General features: G+C 42.7%; 1 protein-coding gene across 3 annotated transcripts in view; it reads right to left on the minus strand.

The window, feature by feature from the left end:
• The window catches only part of ash1l (ash1 (absent, small, or homeotic)-like (Drosophila)), a 37,820-nt gene that overhangs the window by 16,486 nt on the left and 5,793 nt on the right, over positions 1–15,541 (minus strand). For all 3 annotated transcript variants that reach the window (XM_086014305.1, XM_086014304.1, XM_086014306.1), the window contains exons 3-4: positions 12,141–12,924; positions 5,690–10,094 (exon numbers count right to left, since the gene is read on the minus strand). In XM_086014305.1, the coding sequence (XP_085870431.1) occupies positions 5,690–10,094; positions 12,141–12,734 (4,999 nt within the window). In that variant the 5' untranslated portion in view covers positions 12,735–12,924. The remainder of the gene's footprint in view (positions 1–5,689; positions 10,095–12,140; positions 12,925–15,541) is intronic.

A 15,541-nucleotide genomic window follows, 5' to 3' on the forward strand; every position in this document is an offset into this window, starting at 1 on the left:
AGTGTGAAATATAGAGCTTTGCTCTTCCTTGAGTTTTTTGTTTTAAAAAAGGTCCCAGTGTTTTACATGGACTATAAAATGTAAGCCAATGTAGTGATGCCTCGGAATCGCAATCGAATCGAATCATAGGCCTCTAAATCGGAATTTAATCGAATCATGGGCATCTGAATCGCAATCGGATCAAATCGTGAGGTACCCATAGATTCCCACCCTTAATTTTTACTTTCGCAAGAAAGAAGAGCTTTAAAATTTTGTGTCCTTCCAGGGAAAAAAGGAGGACTTCATTTACGATTACATCACAAATAGCAAAATGCTAAATCCAAGCCTGATGATAACCTTTCAATCAGCCAAAGTTGGTGTGAATATACCATCAGTCAGCTGAAAAACAAGAAACCATACTGAACCACAAAGAAAATCGGTAAGGACCAGTTATGTTACACTTGTGACAAAACTAAAGGTTGATTGAAACGTTGTTCAGGGTTAGTTTTCTGTCTTCATGTCAGCCTACACTTGTATGTACGACAGATTATGTCCATCACTACATCATATGGACATATGCAGAAGAATTTAACAAGACCCTCAGACATTGAGAAAAGCCGAGATGAACACAAGTCATACAATATATCTTGCCCTGAAATACGTTACCTGAAAACAGCATCCCTGGTCTTTTAGAGCTTTTTTTTTTTTAGAGGTCACCAAACGTTCGCCAACAACATGTCCAAAATTCCCTCTCGACAAGAAAAGTACATACGAACGTGCGGTGATCGTTTGGCGAGCGTTTGCGACCTTGAACGAACCCTGACAAGGACGCAACATTCGCTACCTTCGCAAACACCCGCAAATGTGCGCCACTCAGTGCGGTATGGGCTTGAAGGTGGCAATAAAGTACTTGTACATGCCAACCGCTTAAAGAAAGTAGAAGAAGAAACGGAAGAAGAAGAAGATGGAGAAGACGACGGAGAAGAGAAGTTGTCACAGCAAACGAATGTGTGACTTCAGTTAGCCGCTAGCTTGCGGCCACGACAATATTTACTATTAACAGCAGCAAAAGGCGCAATAACCGAATAGGATTCTACCTTTGGCCACAATGTAACATGGGATTATAGTACGGTAAATCATTTTAAGCAAAAAAAAAAAAAAAAAAAAAATCCATTGTTAGAAGCGCAAGTTTCGATTGCAACCGGAACTCGTTTGCTGTCGGCAGCATGGGGCGCATTCGGAAATTCACTCTGACACCCTAACACCACCCAATTAGCAATCAGCAGCTCGTGCTCGAACCCTTCATTTACCTTGTACTGTATTGCGTTCAGAACTGGGCTCCGACACTCCTTTTTAGGGGCACTCTGAATAACCAAACAGAGTGAAGCAGTGCGTGCTCTGAGTGTATTTCGGAATGCACCCACAATTAGAGAACGGGGTTTTTGGGGGAGAGTCTCTCCTTTCTACTGCTCTTGGTCTCATTTTCTGTAAAACACATTTCCCCCAGAAACTCCGGAGCGACTTTTAATCCGAGAATACAGTATTTCCAATAATTCATTTTAACAGTAATCTCAAAAATAACCCAATAAAGCTTGACGTGTGAATCTGTTAAATCAATGATGTGGACATTGTAATAATGGTGAGAAGTGCATTATTTCACGCAGTTTCTTTAATTTTGTTGAACCTTTCCCTTTTTAGTTTGGAATTCAAATCTTTCATTCAAATCATTCCTCATTTCGTTCCCACTCTTTGAGGCCTCATCCACCCACCACCTAGTCCATTCCCTGACCACCAAATGACCCCAAATCCTGAGTTGTAATCCAGGATTACCCTGTCTTGGTTTGAAGTTAAAACAGCACCATTCCGCCTCAACAGCGTCCTTAGCTCCACATCCCAATTGCTAATGCATGCACGCACACAAGGCAAACATACTCAACACTAAAAAATACATACCACTGCCTGCATGATAAAGCCAACCCATTACTGAGGCCCTGTCTTCATCACAACAATAACATATATCATCAGAACAGCAGCTGAACTCTGGTGTTGGTTATGCAAAACAATTGGACTGTGTTTCATATTATGGTCATTGAAAAGCATTGTAAGATAGAAATAGCTTGGAAAGAAAATACTCCACCCCTTCAGAAAGATGGCTCTTGGCAGAAATGCTCCATCAACAGTGGTCATCCACATTTTCAATGCAGTCATTATGTACTTTTGCCAAGCCCATAACCACTACTAAGCGCTACCAAATGTCAGGGAGTGTGTGCAAAGATTATGTTACAGTCTTTCAAAAAGACTTCTCTCCAGGAACAACTTTTTGTGAGGCCAGAAATGCTGCAGATTAGGGCTGAGCAATTAATCGAAATTCAATTACAATTTCGATTATTACACTCCACGATTACAAAATTGGCATAGTCGTAAAAAAACGATTATTAATACTAATTTTGAGTTGTTTTGAGGCATGCGCACACGAGTTACTCCGCCGTGCCGCCCTTTCTAAGGTAGCTAGCTAGCTAGCTAGCCAGCCAGCCCGCACCCCGCAAGTCACACTGCACACGCTCCTACTCAACGTTTCAACAGAGTAACAGACCTAAAAATGGCACAAGACCCGCCGCAGGAACGACTTGTAAAGAAGCAAGGCAAGTGAAATCGCTTATTTGGTTACATTTTGGGTTCGCCCTGGTAGCCGGCGAGCAAAGACGTATAAAGTGCAAGTTTTCTCTGCATCCACACAACAAATGTATTCAACCATCGTTTGGTTTACGATGATGTTATGATACACCGAAGCAAGAAAACACCGAGTTAGATTTGGCGTCGTCCGCAACGCAAATCTCAGTCGTTGAAACACTGTACGCAGCAACCCTCACCCATCAACATCGGAGAGACACAAAAAGATAACAGAATCTATTGCCCGGACAAGGCTTCCAAATGTTTAGGGCACAGAGTCCACTTTGCAAAGGGCACGAAGGATTTATTTTAAATAACATATCTTATGCAAATATACACTACTTTTACCAGCACAAGAATAGAAACCATGCTAAACATTATTACTGTGACTTAAGTAAAATTTCTTGTGTAGTCTATATTATGAAGTCAATTTTTTTGTGTTCATTTTTGTTTCAAATTGCTTCAAATGCAATTTGCAAACATATTATATCCGTCATTATATTGTAATACAGTTTATATATGGCCTACTGTAATTTAGAAGTATTGTATAGATTACGTACTAGTATGTAACGTCAACATTTAAATTAGTTTGACCCAATTAGTGTATTAAATTAATTTATCAGAAGTAAATTACTTTAACTTTGTTTACTATGTGTAAATATTACTTTAAAAAACACAACAAAAAAGGTCGAAATGTATAGATGAATAGCATGTCTGTTATTCTGTCAAAATTGGCAGTTCACTACTTTGGCAATTTATAAGTGCATAGCAAGTTAACTCGTTTGTTTATACAAGGAAACCATATTTTAATTTATACATTTGCACTTTAATTCCGCCGCACACCAAGCAAGTGAGCACTGAGCATCTACCAAGTCGCTGCAACAGAAAAACTGCAAGCCTGTGTCAAGTTTTGAGACTACACATATACAAAATATATTGGACAGTATTATTTTTCTATTGAACCACAAAGACATGGTGCGATTGTCAAGGAAAAAGTGTAAGGCCACAAAAAAGAGGATATGGGTGAAAATAAGAAGAGTATGGATCTTTTGAGAGGCCGTTGGCATGATCGATTGCCCAGTCACTGACTGTATGAGTACATTTCGTCGACAGAGACTGTCTGTTAGGACTGGGCTATAATTCATCGTCAATATAATATTGCGATCGACACGTGATCAATATCAATAGAAATTGCGCTCAAAACAAAATAATATTGGTTAAAAAAATGAGGAAGCAAACCCCAACCTCACCATTCTGCATGCTGTCGGCAAAGGCTACATTATGTTCGTTTTGTGCCACGATTACAGGCACCTAAGAGGAAATGTGGAGCCCAAATGTGTGTTTTCAGTGCACAGGACCCATTTCTTTGAACTTTGTCCACCTAACCAGCAAAGATGTGTCGAACCACCGAAGTGTGTGCATGTTACTACCAGATATTTTGAATGGCATTTTTGTCCTCTTGACAATTGTACTTTAATTAATATAATCAGTTGGAATGTAAGGCGCTTTAAAAGGACGAGGACGGACGGCGTTGGAAGGCAATCATTTTTATGAATAAGTACAGATGGACGAGGGCGGAAGGCTACCAAGGTCGTGGATGGAGGACGGACCAGCAAAAAAAGGTAAAGTGCCCATCTATGCTTATATCAGTGTTATATAAATTTATTCTAAAGTTATACCACCAGTGTAATAACCTATAAAGCTCAACAGCCGCAATATTCTAATGCTGGCATGAGAGCTATTTTGGGCTAATTAACATTTAACAATGTCAAATTTGGGTCACAGATTTCTCTGGTGCGGTTCCCTCAAAATTAGTAATGTACAGTATTTCCGCTTTTAGACTGGCAATCTAAGACATCATTTTCACAGCATTTTCATTTCTGGAAGTTCATGTTTCCATCATGCAATGTCGCATCGGAAACAAAATATAGCCATACACCACTGGTGACATCAAATATCCAAATACGATAACTTTATGGGGCAAGCTACATGGGCCACTAGTAATGGGTACCTTTCACATTCTCGGTTTGGTTCCGATTCTTGGTACCTGGGAATCGATACCGGTACTCAACAGTACCAATTTTCTGGAATTTTGTTCTGTTGTTTGTGGTAATATATGTTAATTTGGTGGATAATTTTAAAACTAATAATTGAACAATTATTTTATGGTATATTAAGATTTGACTACTAACAAAACATAATCAATTTCAAACAAATGAGCCAGAGAATGGAATAAAAATAAAGGTATAACATTTTACAAAGAATAAAGTATAAATAAGCCAAAACAATAAATTAATATTACAAAATACAAAGTGCGAAGCAAAGTTCTTTGAAACGAACAACACAAGGAATGAGGTTAAACAGTAATACAAGGAACGAAGATAAATAATTGTATTAGTCCCTTGTGCAGTTGTTTTTCAAGAACGCAAGGGCTGCTGCGCGAGGAATTCGAATGCACCTCGCACTAAAATATAGCAACAAATGACAGTGGAAAGACGGCGTGAAGGAGACCAAAGATAATAATTTGATCAAATTCATCATTTGAATATACCCGACACGGTATGTAACTATTTCACCCATATGAATTTATAAATATGGTCAAATATGGTCATGTATATATGTATGTATTGTAACAATGTTATGCGCAGCTTCTGGCATGATTCAATTCGGTGGGGTAAGACGGACCTCTCGGTGTCGGCGCTGGCCTCTACTGTAACACCTCCAACTTAACAAGAATGTTGTGTGAAAGTGGCTTTAGAAATGAGCTTTTTTCGAAAATGAGATAAAAACTTTTTTAAAAATGAACAGGCTTATAATGCCATTTATTGTGTACAGACTATTATGATGAATACATTCAGACTTAGCCAATGAATTGTTTTAACAGAATAACATTATTTTTTGTAATATTTGCAGGTCTGTATACTTAAAAGCCCTTTTTTTGTAAAATAATCAAATCAGATTTATAGCTTTTTGGAAATGTCTTTTCAGGTTGTGGTTTTCATGCTGTCACATTACATACAGTACGGCAAATTTGACTTACCTAATTCTCTCCTCTCTGCTGATAATGGGCGGTCTTTCCTTAATGTCCGGTCCATACGGGAGAAGCTGGTATTCTTTGGCGCCATCTCATTCATTCTGTTCCTGCACCGCCTCAAGTTCGTGCGGGTGAGAGCAGAAGCAAAGAGATTTGTAAGATTTGGAGAGTCATGTCCTCTTGGCTCCATGTCTTCTGTGGGTGTGAGAGGTCCCTCGTCCTCACTGTCGGAGCAACCAGGTAGTTCTTCCGGCCTTCCATCTGAGAAGCGCCCCTGACCGGGCAACACGTGACGACGTGAAAGCTTCGAGTAGTCCGTCTCAGAGGAGCCCATCCTGAACCAGGACTCGGTTGGCTGCTGGCTTTTGGAGCTGCTCCCCAGAGCTAGCCTGGAGGGTCCTAGACAGGATATTGAGCTTTCTTTGCGCTTGTACCTATCTGCAGAAGACGATGATGAAGAAGAAGGTGAATTGGCTAAAGTGACACCCGCTTGCTTGCTAGCACTGTTGCCGGAGGTGCTGCGGCCAAAGCGGCATCGTTGCAAAGAGTCTGCCATTCCCAAGCTAGCAACTCTCTCTCCTTTCCCTGATGCTCCACTATCAGACAACCCTGCCCCACCACGGTTTACAGATCCGCCCACTGGTTCTTCTTCTTCTTCTCTACCCTCATCAGCACATCGCTCTCTGTGCTTGTGTCTATGTTTGTGTTTGTGGTGCCAGTTGAAAGACAGCTCAGAGGACATGGGTGGATAAAGAACAGGGGTACGTCCTCCTAGGTACTCCTGCCGAAGCAGCTTGTGTTTTTTCTTGTGGAATTTCGAAGGGTTTAACAGGAGATGAGAGGGGTGGTGATGATGCATGTAAGATGTGGGGGGAGGAGGGGGAAAGGTTGGTGAATGATGAGAGTGGTGAGATGAGGCTGTGTGGGCTGACTGGTGGTGGGGGTGAGGATACAGAGCACTAGCTGGAGGATAGCCCCTGTAGTAGCCCAAACCGAGGGGTCCGGAGGAATAGGGAACACTGTAAGAGGGGTGGTAGAAGCCCCCACTGGAGAGTGGGAATCCAAGCCCTGCTACAAAAGGAACTTCTGACATGGACTCTCTGAGTTTTGGTGGCCGCCCCCGTTTCTTTTTCATGTCTGGTTTACGAACGTAGTGCAGTGGATCACAAGAGTATGCAGGATGGGAATAGAAGCTGCCAAAATTAACCCTGAAGATCGTGGGCAGGAGATCTCTGTGAATGTAATGATGAGGTGGAGGGCCACTGGTACCACCTATGCCACTGGCACGGTTGCCCACTCCCGGCATTCTATTTGCTCCTGCTGCTATGCCTCCACCACCACCACCACCAAGACGGTGCCCCGTGGTACGATGCGCTATGCGAATTTCGCTCATCCTAATGATAATCTCATCCAGTTCAGCAAGAAAGTTGGGGTCAATCCTCCGAGAGCGGAGTTGTAGGTATTTCTTCTTGCGTTTTCTTTTCTGTCTCTTCAGCTTTTCATAGCCTGGGCACCCATGGCTACGGCGTTTACATTTATGTTTATGTTTTTCCTTGTGACCCAAAATGGAGGTAGAAGGAGCTGCTGGGTGAGGTCTCCGTGGATCAGGTGATAACCTTGCCATATGTGGTGAGGGAGAAGGTGAGGGATGGTCCACAAGTACAGTGGAGTGGCGTCGCCGGCCTCTAGCGTTCAGACCCAAACCTGGACCCATAGACGAGCCAATAACACCAGGCATTAATAATCCACTACTTAGGCCGGCTGATAACCCCATTCCACCCAAAGCACCTGCTCCTCCAGCTTTCTCGCCACGGTCAGAGGTGCTGTTGTTGTCTGTTCCTATACCACTGTCACTAGGCACAGTCTCCTCACTGTGAGACTCACTTACTGGAGATGGAGTGGCTTCTTTCAGCTCACTAAGGGGCGCTGGGGAGGTGGGATGGAGTGGCCGAGGAGGGGAAAGCTTGTGATAGTGGTAGTGCTGCCTATAGTGGTGGTGGTGGTAACCACGGAACGACGACTTTTTCTGGGAGGTTGATGTGGCCATATTTAAGGAGGAGCCAAGGACTGGACTGCGAAGATTTGGAGCTGAAAAAGTCGGGGGAGGGAAAGCAAATGTGCTATGACTATTGTTTGAATAGTGAGAGTGACCCGCAAAGTGCACTGAGCCTGGCTCGACAAAGCTGGCATCACTGATGGGACTATGGCCTCCACTAGACTGTGAGAGAGAAGGTGAAGGGAAGATTTCGGAGGAGGAATGCTGGTGCTGGTGCTGGTGCTGGTGCTGTTGCTGAGATGGATGGTGATGCAGAGGAGAAGTAGTGCTGGGGGACAAGAAGGGTTCTGGTGGTGCTGTTGAAGCTGTGACGTTAACTGTTTTTGGTTTACGCCCTCTCCTCTTACCCATATATATTGTGCCTTTTTTGCTAACATTAATTTGTGGTCCAAGTTTTCCCCCGAGAGAAGCAGCCAGAGAGGACAAAGAATGAGTTGCAGTTTCCGCAGAGCCGACAACAGCACTTGGAGACACTTTGGGGGGGTCTTCTTTTCTTGGTCCTAACAGGATTTGACTGAGAATACGCTTACGTTTCACACTTTTCATCTTGTTGATCTTGCCTATGATTGTTTTCATGATCAGCTGCCCATTTCCTTTGCTGTGATACCGTTTGTCTCCAACGTCCCCCGCCTCAGGAGCCAATGTGGGAGGCTGACTCTCTTCAGGTAAGGTAGGTGGGAGGCGCTTGGGGCGTCCACGTTTTCGAGGGGTAGGTTTGGGGGGATTTAGGTCAACTTCTGGATGAAGCACAGGAGGATCTTGTTCTTCTTTGGATTTTAAAAAAGTTGAATAAACCTTAGATGTGACTAATTTATTATGGGGGCGTCCTCGGGATGGGGCATCAAGCCTTGGCATCTTCGACTTTGGCCTTCCCCTTTTTTTTGGCTGGGGTGACGAGGTGAACAGACGTGACATTGAACTTTGTTGAAGAGTATTTGGTTTAATTTTATTTGGATTTGGAGGTCTGCCCACAGGTCTCTTGATTGGAGATGACATTTCCAGGCTGGAAGATAAATGCATGGCGGTTTTGTTCTGGTCAAAGGGACTGTGGATGTCTGCCCTTTGATGATGTACCTTGTTCATAGCACGGCCCCAGCGTGGTTTCCTTCCTCTACGTTTTTTAAGGGGTTTACTGTCCTGCTCCGTTGCAGAATCTATGGATGAATCAGGAGAATCATCTCGAAGAGGAGTCTGAGGGCTGTCTTCACCTTCTGGCTCGGGTGAAGAAGATGCCCTAGGCCTTACAGGTTCTGCAGGGCTGCTGGTCCGACCGCCACGATTACTATCCCTATTGGGACTATGCTTGGATGGACTTGAGCTCTTGTCACTCTCAACTCGGAATGAGTGATTAACACCTTTGTCTTTCCCTTCAGGCTTTGCTGTTCCTGTTGGAGGACAGAAACTGTTCAAATCTCTGGGGCTGCCTTGTTGTCTCAGACTTGCAATGCTTTCTTCTGCAGAAACTGGGGCCTCTGCAGCGTGTTCTGCTTGGGAGGCAGCAGGGGAGCCGATGTGACTCAAAGTTCTCTGCTCAGCCGTGGTGGTAGGAGAGGATGAAAGGGGAGAAGTGGACAGACCTGTGGTATGGGCTGAGAAGTGAACAGGACGAGACTGTTTAGGAATGCTACTATTAATGTTGTCATTGTTACTGTCCTTTGACAGAGAAGGCAGTCTATTATTGCCATATATGAGTGCTGGACTGCTGCTGCGACTACTGCTGTTACTGCTGTTCATGTTAATACTGCTGCTACTAGGTTTCCCAGGCCCATCTGTTTCTTCCTTCCTTGTTGGTGTCAAGGTGGGTGAGTTTTCCATAGCAATGTCTTTGTTCCTAGAACCGTAGGGCCGACCAGGTGGCCGTGACACTGGTAGGGGGGGAGAAAGGTGAACCATTCTTGAATAGGTATTCCTATTGGCCATAGCCCTGTCTCGCTGCTTGGCTGTGGGTGTCATAAAACCTGAGCTTGAGTGGGAAGGAGCAGGGTCAGTCTTAGCAGGTTTGACAGGCTTTGCGGTCTTTGACGGCGGGCAAGTGGCTATGAGTTGAGCTAATTTTTCTGTGACTGTAGGCGCTCCCCAGCTTTGAACTGCCTTGTCTTTTTCTCTTTGACTTTCATTGCTGTATGTGTATTGTGGTGGTTTGACGACTTCACAGCTAAGTTCTTTAGATGCAGGTAATGGTGAAGAGGGTGCTGATGACCGAGAGTTGTGTTGCAGAGTTGGTGTTTTCTTCCCAGAAGGATGGAGTTTGCTGTCTTGAAGAGGGCGATGAAGATTCAGGGGCCGTTCAGATGTGGCAGTAGCTGCTTTGGTGTCTGACTTCGTGTCAGACGGACCATCCATCTTTGGTGGACCCTTAAAAAAATAAAAAATAAAATAATGATTAAATTGTCTTTGACAAATTTTATAATAAAGGAATCTATAGAAATTTGCCACTGTTTTTGAGTGATATAAAGCGTTGCTTTCTACGGACAAATTTGACAGAATTCATCAAATCTGCTGAACACAACTTCAACTGGCAGAGTAGGGGGACAAAGGCGGGGAGAGGGTGCATAAAGGCACTAACACTTATGAGGGTCAGATTGGGGACAAGAAGGGAGTGCAGTAGAGAGAGGTCAAACCGGGGTGGGGGATGGGGAAACAAGGGGAGGCAGCGACGAAATAGATGGCAAAAGGCCGGTGTGGTCAGTCTTCACATTGCATGCACCTAGGAAAACCAAACTATTGCATTCAATCAATTTAAACCAGACTTTGAAAAGGCATGTTTACGCCATAATCTCACATGTTCAATTTTTTAAAATTGAATCAAACACCGTAACAGGAAACCGGGTGGGGGTCAAAAGTAAAATAAATTAATCAGAACTGGGTATTCAGCCTATCTGACGGATTGATGCGCCTGTCCGCCTAGGACGAACGCCCACTTTGTAGGCGATAAAAGACAAAAAAATGTCAATTTTTTTAAATTAACGGAGTAAGCATAGACGGAAGCCCATTTTTTTCTCATCTATATCATTGGTTATTTTTATAATGAGGCTTCAATGGGGGGTGGGGTGGAAGTTGGTGGAAGTTTATAGACGGAAACGCAAACAGAAGCCCGTTTAAAATGATAGGCGGACCGGCCTATAGGTGATTACTACCGGCCGGACAAAAAGGCTGATGAAGGGATGGGAAGTGTACGCCAGGTGCAAGCAGAAGGTGATAAACAGACTGGGAAATTTTAGTGAAATACCCAGCTCTGAAATTAATGCTACATCATCTTAAATAGTGAATATTTTAAAGGCTATGGATTAAAAGAAAATGTGATGGAATAACTTTGAAATGTTACAGTGTGCCATATCCAGCTATGCTGTATTGAACAGGCATATCTGAACACCAAAATCACATTTTACTAATCACATTAGAATAAAAAAATACTGAATATATCAATCCGTCCTTGACAGTTGAAAAACAGCATCCTTAATGAAAGACACTGTGCCTCTCAAAAACCCAATGAAGGCCCTATTAAAAATACACGCTGTGATATAAACTATTTTAAATGTCTGCTGAATCAAACTAAATTTAGCCAAGTGAAAATGTGCACATATAATTATTTAGACAACATAAACATAATTCCCAAATGCGTTCAAACTAATGGCCAGCCTACTTGTTTCTAAATACTAAATCAAAGCGAGATGTATCAGAACTTGTTTAATTCGACTTTTGTCATACCATACTTAATTACAATAATCCCTTGAGGAGCTACTGTATCAACCAAAACTTAAAGGAGCAACTACCCACTCTTCCTTGTTGAACCCCCACCACTAAACAAGTTGAAACCAGCAACTACAGTAGCATTGTGGAGGCAGACCTAGTTCTGCCAAAGATCAAATTAATCCTGGGACTTCTCAGAGAAGTGCGGAAAAAGCGGAGAACAAAGTAATCAGCAGCACGATAAATATGCATGCGTACACAGCGTAATGTAAACATAGATCCACAAAGAATGCCAGATGAGTTTGCCACCATATCAAGCAATATTAGAATGTGTACACTAATAGTGAGAAACTGATCTTGTTGACCAGTACTGGGGTAATAAGGGACGACGTGGTATAAGGGAGTGGAACTGGTACATTTCCCCTAACTGGTAAAGATAGTTGAAGAACAAGTTTCCTGCCACAGTAATTACCAACACTCCTAACTAAGCATTGTATGAGGTCAGTGATTTGTTGCAAATCAGACAATAAAAACAGCAGCATGGAAAAAAAAAAATCTAAAATATAGTCCCTTATTACCAGCTAGTCACTTATTACTTTGAGCAAAAATATGCCAACATAAATGTGCAAGCAGTTCAGAAGGCATACACCAGAGTGTAAAATGTTTCTCTTACTTGTTTACTTAGCCCCGCAACTCCTTGTTTCCACTTACCCGTTTTCCCGGTGCACTCCCATTCACTTGAGAAGGTGGCATGGCAGCTGTGCCGGTAGGTGGAGGTCCAGCCGGAGGTGGTGTAGGGACTTTAGAAGATGGGTTTGATGAGGATAACGCCGCTGGTCTGTTGACACTTGGACTCTGCTCCTTCTCTTTTTCCCTGACAAGAGACGGATTCTGGCTCTGGCTACCTGGCCCATCATTTGTATTCCCTGCACGATTTCCTCGAGCGCCACCTCCTCCCCGTCCTGTATTCCTCATTGTAGCCCTAAAGGCTGGTCTGCATACATAATTCTCCAAGATCTTAGGAGGTTTTTTCATGCGTTTTGCTTGAAGACCAATCTTCAGTTTGACATTGCCCTCGGATAGGCTGCTCTCCTTGATGGAGAATTGGGACTGGTCACCACCGCCCGCTTGACCACCTGCTCCTGTTCCATCAGATACACTGGAAGCCTCTTTCTCTTTGTCCCTCTTCTTCTCCTCCTCATCATCTTTCTTTCCAACTCCCCCTTCTTTCTCCCGCTCCCCGGTAGGAGCACCTGAGAGAAGGGGAGGTGGCGTTGCAGTTCTCCCGTGAATCTTCTGGTCCATCTTAACTTAATGGCAGTGCAAGTTCAAAAGGTAACAAACGTGTATCCTAAGGAAGAGTATAGGAAAGGGAGTGGGATAGGGAAGGCGGAGGGAAGGGGGGAGGGGGATAACAATGAGGTAGAAGCTCTCCTTTTTTTCAGAGGGTTCCTATTCTTCCACGTCAGTTCGGCCCTCTTACTCCGTCCTTCAACTGTAGTAGTAGTTGTAGTAGTAGTAGTGGTGGTAGTGAGGAATTGTGGAGGGGTTGCGGGCGGTCAGAAAAGAGGAGAGAAGAAAAAAAACAAATGTTTATTAATGTTGACGACCATACAGAGGGACAAACAATTTTTAAAACATCTTTTTTGTTCAAAGTTATCCTGCATGCTGCACTTTCCGCCATGAATTCTGGATGGTTGTACCAATTTATTTATTTTTTAATCAACATTTAATATAGTTTACCATTTCAACTGCTTCCTTTTGAGATGTCTTCATTTTAGGGCCTTTTACAGTTCCAAAACTTGAGACTACTTAATATTTGTCTTATTCCTAGATAGCTGGTCTAAGCTCATAAACGCGCAGCCATGAACCTACTGTTTTATGTTGCATGCTAAAATGCTAGCTGCTTAAGTGAAGTTGCACAAAGGCTGTTAAAGCCTTGCGAATCGAATCAAATCGTCGCTCCTCAAAATGAGTCATTTGCTCCTCAACTTAAGTCATTGATTGGAAAAATTTCTCATCAAAGAAAAAAAAGTTATTTAGAGCCTTTTGTTGCTAGCTTGAACTAGCCCGATCGCCGCTAGCCTTAATAGATTGATACCTGCAGCTGCAGGACCATGGAATAGAACAACAATGGAAGCGATGCCAAGCGACGTTTCATCGCCAGATCATTACGTCCCAAAATACGCTTGCAACAACTCTGTGCTAATGAGAACTTTATCCACCATAGAAGTTTTGGGACATCGAACACCCATACCGAGCCACTTTACGGCACTATGTTGTACTTATTGCTGTTGTCACACTTGTTGGAATACAGCATACCAGCGGTTACGATGAAGCATTGCTAATGATGATTGATATTTTCAATCATTTGTTTTTAATTGTTTCTATGCTGGTCCATCAAAACATGTCCTCTAGGGTTGGGCATCGATTCAGATTTACCAAATCAATTTGATTCGATTCACGAGGGCCCGCCCGATTTGATTCGATTCATGATTCACTTTCATTGATTTTTGATTCTGTTAATGATTTCATGCAGTACCAATTTGACTTTTATATAGAAGACATTCTCAGAAGAAATATGCTGCAAATAGTAGAAACTTCTCACTCTAATTTGGTGTATTAGTAAAAATATGAATATTTACATTAAGAATTGAAACCATTGGAGTTACATTAATCATGAATGCATTATTGAACATGACCTCATCAAAACAATAATGAATAATTTAAATCAATTCCAACAACAAGGCTGGCTATGTAAATACAGTGGCAAACACACTGTGAACCCATGACATTCACATTTGCAAAGTTTCAGTTAATTCACTGCTGTCTTTTTTTAAATCAAATCACATAAATTTGTCTTCTAGCTTGTTGATTTCAGGTCTTCCGCCAGTTGTTTTGATACGCTACACTCGCTTGGTGACGAGATCTCACGTGATGCGAGAAGTCACATGAATTTATGGGTAAAACACATATTAAAAGGGGCGATTTAGGGTTTTATGAATCGATATTGGTCTATGAAAAGTCAAATCAATTCAATTTGATTAATCCATTTTTTAAACTCAGCCCTAATGTCTTCATATGTAAACACTCAGTGGCACTAAAATGTTTGTGGACAAATTTAAAAAAAAAGTCAAATATAATAAAGTCAAACATCAAATGACACTTTTACTCTTCAGAACTTTGCAGATGCAAGGACAATCGTGAGAATCTTGCAAGCACTTTCCCCCTCCCGTGCAGACCACATATTTTGTTTTTGATGACATCTGACACTTATCTGACATCTTATAGAGGAAGTCAACTAAAAATGACTTATTGTATAATTTTATGTTCTATGCGGCTGCACTACTCTATACGCAGTATTCTGATTAATATTGTGTTTGTGGAATATGAATTAATCGGCAAAATCCACCCGTCTTCCAGACTCTGTTTGGGGCCCATACAACACATTCAAGTTTAAACTAGAATTTATATATTGTGTTTGAAATAACCTCATTGAAAATGTGTCTAGACCAGTGTTGTTTTCGTCAACGATGACGAAAATATTTCGTTAACGCCCCTTTTTTTCATGACGATAACGAGACGATGACGAGCTAAACGTGGCTCTTTGATGACGAGAACTTGACGTGACGTACATGAATTTTCGGTGACGAGACGAGACAGGATGCAATTGTTAGCGTGTGGTCCGTCAGACGTTCAAAATGTATGACATCCCTTCCTACTGCACGCGTACTCTGTCTTTCAAAAAATTGCAATGCTGGTGCAACCTATCCTCGTTTGGGCACGCCCGCCGCCGGGACAGCACGCGGGGAGCACGCAGAGCGCACGCGTGACACACCGGCACAACAAAACACGAACAGGTCTGCGGTCATTGGTCTCGGCTCACGCACACTGACACGCTTTCCTTTGACGGACCATGGCGACAGTGACAGCAAATGGGTTTGGTGGTCAGAAACGAAGGAAAGATATGGACATACTTTCTGTACAACCCAGCAGAAAGAACAACACGATGCACGACGATTGTAGACAGCGGTAACGGTGAATGTGGCCACAAACTAAGTGGAAAGAATGACTAATCTCAAGCGACATCTGATATTTTGCCCCAACTCGTC

This window comes from Filicampus tigris, chromosome 18 (genome assembly GCF_054856515.1).
Source record: "Filicampus tigris isolate MCC_2025a chromosome 18, RoL_Ftig_1.0, whole genome shotgun sequence".
Classification (NCBI taxonomy): Eukaryota; Metazoa; Chordata; class Actinopteri; order Syngnathiformes; family Syngnathidae; genus Filicampus; species Filicampus tigris.